Genomic DNA, 3,176 nt, shown 5'->3' on the forward strand with positions numbered 1-3,176 from the left:
CTCAAGGGACTCATTAAAGCAGATAATTGGGGCCACGATTGCACAAACCTCTCACAGAGTCTGCATCTAAAGGGAAACACCAAGTACCTTAAAATAACTGAGTACCTTGAAGCATTAATGAGTCCCACTGAGTGTTGTTCCTGACAAAACCTCTCCAGGGACTAATTACAGCAGATAATTGGAGGCCACGATTGCACAAAGCTCTCAGAGACTCCAAGGCAAAAGCCAAAGCCAAAGTCCTTTGAAAAACCTGCAGTACCTGGGAGCATTGTGGAGCCCCCAGGGCCATTCCTGAGCAAGGCTCCCCAGGGACTCCTTCCAGCAGATCCTTGAGGCCACTGGGATGTGGGCTAGGGGGGGATGCTGAGGGCAGGACAAGGGGCTGACAGTGGCCAGCCTGGCTGGGGCTGTGCCAGGAGGCCCCAGTGCCTCAGGACAAGGTGTCTCCTCACAGCCCTCGGTGGCACAGACACTGCTGTGCCCCGGGGCACCCAGACTGGGCTTCTCCTGGGCACTGCCAGCCCTGCCAGGGCCCTTGGCCATGTCCAGCACAGCTTGTCCTGCATGTCCCACAGCTGCTGCTGTGTCCCTGCAGGCTGCACACTCCCATCTCGCTGCCCCCTGCTCTGCCCTGCATTTCCCTTTCCCTTCTCCCTGATATCTAGTGTTGGAACATCTGAGAAGGGTTCAAAGCTGTACCGGGATGGTTTAGACTGGACAGGAGAAAGGGTTTCTTTACTGAGAGGGTGGTCAAGCACTGGAACAGGCTCCCTGGAGAGGTGGCTGATGCCCCAAGCCTGTCCGTGTTTAAGAGGCATTTGGACAGTGCCCTAATGCCTGCTTTAATTTTTGGTGACCCTGGAGGGGTCGGGCAGTTGGACCAGACCCTCATTCTGGTCTGAACTGCAGATCATTCCCAGCGGGACTATCCTGGTCCAGTCTGTCCCATTCCATAGTCATACCTGTGCACGGATCCCTGCACAGCTGTGCTCGGACACTCGTCTGCTCAGCAGCTTCCCCTGGATTCCAGTCTCACAGCTGAGGCATTTGGGCATCTGAGCCCTGAGCCCACAGCCCCCTTCCAGGTGCTGGTGCAGACCAGACACACCCCACACCCCCAGACCCCTAAGTCCAGTCCCTCCGGTCACTCCGTGGCCAGCACCGTTGGCAGGTGGGCTCTTTGGTGCCCTCCCCCAACTGCTGCCCTCACACCCCCAGGCTCCCATGCTCAGGCAGAACAGAGATTTGCTCACACAGGGGGAGAATTCAAGTTTAATGAGAAGACAGGACAGACTGCTCTGCTTGGGGTCCTCCCCTCACCTTCCCACAAGTCCTGTGCTATCCAAAACTGCTCCTCCTCCTCCTTCATCCCGAAATGTGTCCTACACGCCAGGGCAGCAATCCCCTTAGTCCAAATGGTGACCTGCTCTCAGTGACTTTGGGCTTTCAAACGTGGACACGAGGGCTGATGGCTGTCCCAGGAAAGGAGCTGGGACAAGGTGTCCATTGCTCAGGAGCTGTAATTTGGACTGCCACTTGCCACTGTTCCGCTGAGCTCTTCTCTGTTTTGGAGATGGGCTCTTAATGAGCTGGGGGCTCTCCAGTGATGGGCCTGGCAGCAGCCAGGGCAGAGAATGAACTGAGTTTCTCCTCCTGCCATTGTTGGTGCCCTGTCTGGGTGTGCAGATGAGTCTCTTATCTCTTAACCTGACACAAGCCGGCAGGAGCATCAGTCTCCTGAGGCAGCCCTGTTTGGAGGCTTCACTCACAGGCACTGGTAGTGTGCAACAGATGACATCAGATTCTTGGGATGGCTTTCCAGAAACGCACCATGGTTAGGGGAAAAGCTTTGTTCTTGCCCTGGCAATGGATTTGTTCAGGGTCAGGATCACAGATTTGTTGCGAAGGCTGTAGATGAATGGATTTAAGAATGGGTACAGGACTGTGTTGAGCAGAGCTACAATTCTGTTGGTCCTCAAGGAAACATCTTCTGCAGGACACGTGTAGAGAGCAATGCAGCTCCCATAGGCAATGGACAAGGTGATGAGATGGGAAGAACACGTAGTCAAAGCTTTCTTCCTCCCAGAGGCTGCTGGAAGATGCAGAACACAGAAAAGGATGCAGGTGTAAAATGCCAGAGTCAAACATAAGAAACCCAGCACGACACACGCTAAGAAGACAGAGTCTATTTTCCAAAGCAGGCTGGTGTCAGAGCAGGACAGTCTGAACAAGGGGGAGTTGTCACAAAGGAAATGGGGGATCTTGGAGCCACAGAAAGACAGCTCCGAGAGGAAGAACAGCCGGTAGCTCAGCAGGGCAAAGCCAAGGACCCAAGAAGCAACAACCAGGTGGACACAGAGCTGAGGCTTCATGATGGCAGCATGGAGCAAAGGTTGGCAGATGGCAACATAGCGGTCAAAGGACATGACAATGAGCAGGATGAACTCTGTGCAGCCCAGGGCAAAATAGAAATAGTTTTGGGCAAAGCAGCTGCTTCGTGAGAAAGTGTTCTGACCAGAGCTCAGCTTCTGGTCACAGCTTCTGCTGCACAGCTGAGTAAAATGGAGCAAATTCCAATTCCATAGGATGCTTCCACACTCCAGAGACCACAGGGCAGGCGGATTATCAGAGGCAATCGGAGCAGCTGTAAGTGAAGCCACATTTGATGCAGTTGAAGGCTCTGTTGCAAAGGACACTCTCCCAAAGTGAGTTATTCCACAATTCAGTCAATCTTTCCCCTGAGGGCTCATCAAAGAAGAGCAGAGGAAGGAAGAAAAGAGACTTGCTGTTAATCAATGTGCACACTGTAAGAAAGAGAGGCGTTTGAAAAGGGACTGTCCGCAGGTACAACACGAAACTCCCCTCTCGTGGCCATCACCGATGGTCACTGCAGGGGACCAGAGGATTCTTTCCCAGCAGAACATCCAGTCACAGCTAAGCTGGGACAATGAGGAGTTAGGATTTTGAGTGGCTACAGGAGCTGGTTGCTCTGTGCTAAATACAGTAAAAGGAAACTTGAGTAATGCTTCTATAACAATCATTGGTGCAACAGGGAATCATGAAACTCAGCCATTTTTCCAGCCCATTGATTTTAAATTAGGAAAACAATGGGTGACTCCCCAGTTTTTGTATCTACTCCATTTACTTAAGCCTCTCCTTGGACAATTTATTGGAAA

At 52.5% G+C, this 3,176-nt stretch overlaps 1 protein-coding gene across 1 annotated transcript; it reads right to left on the bottom strand.

Annotated features, from left to right (window-relative positions):
* Positions 1 to 1,306: 1,306 nt before the first annotated feature.
* LOC128783146 (olfactory receptor 49-like) lies at positions 1,307 to 2,714 on the bottom strand (the record flags this gene model as incomplete). Its single annotated transcript, XM_053933749.1, has 1 exon — positions 1,307 to 2,714. A coding segment is annotated over one exon (879 nt), but the record flags the coding sequence as incomplete, so codon positions are not given.
* Between the last annotated feature and the right edge of the window lie 462 nt (positions 2,715 to 3,176).

This window comes from Vidua chalybeata, unplaced genomic scaffold, assembly GCF_026979565.1.
Source record: "Vidua chalybeata isolate OUT-0048 unplaced genomic scaffold, bVidCha1 merged haplotype W_reject_19, whole genome shotgun sequence".
NCBI classification, from domain to species: domain Eukaryota; kingdom Metazoa; phylum Chordata; class Aves; order Passeriformes; family Viduidae; genus Vidua; species Vidua chalybeata.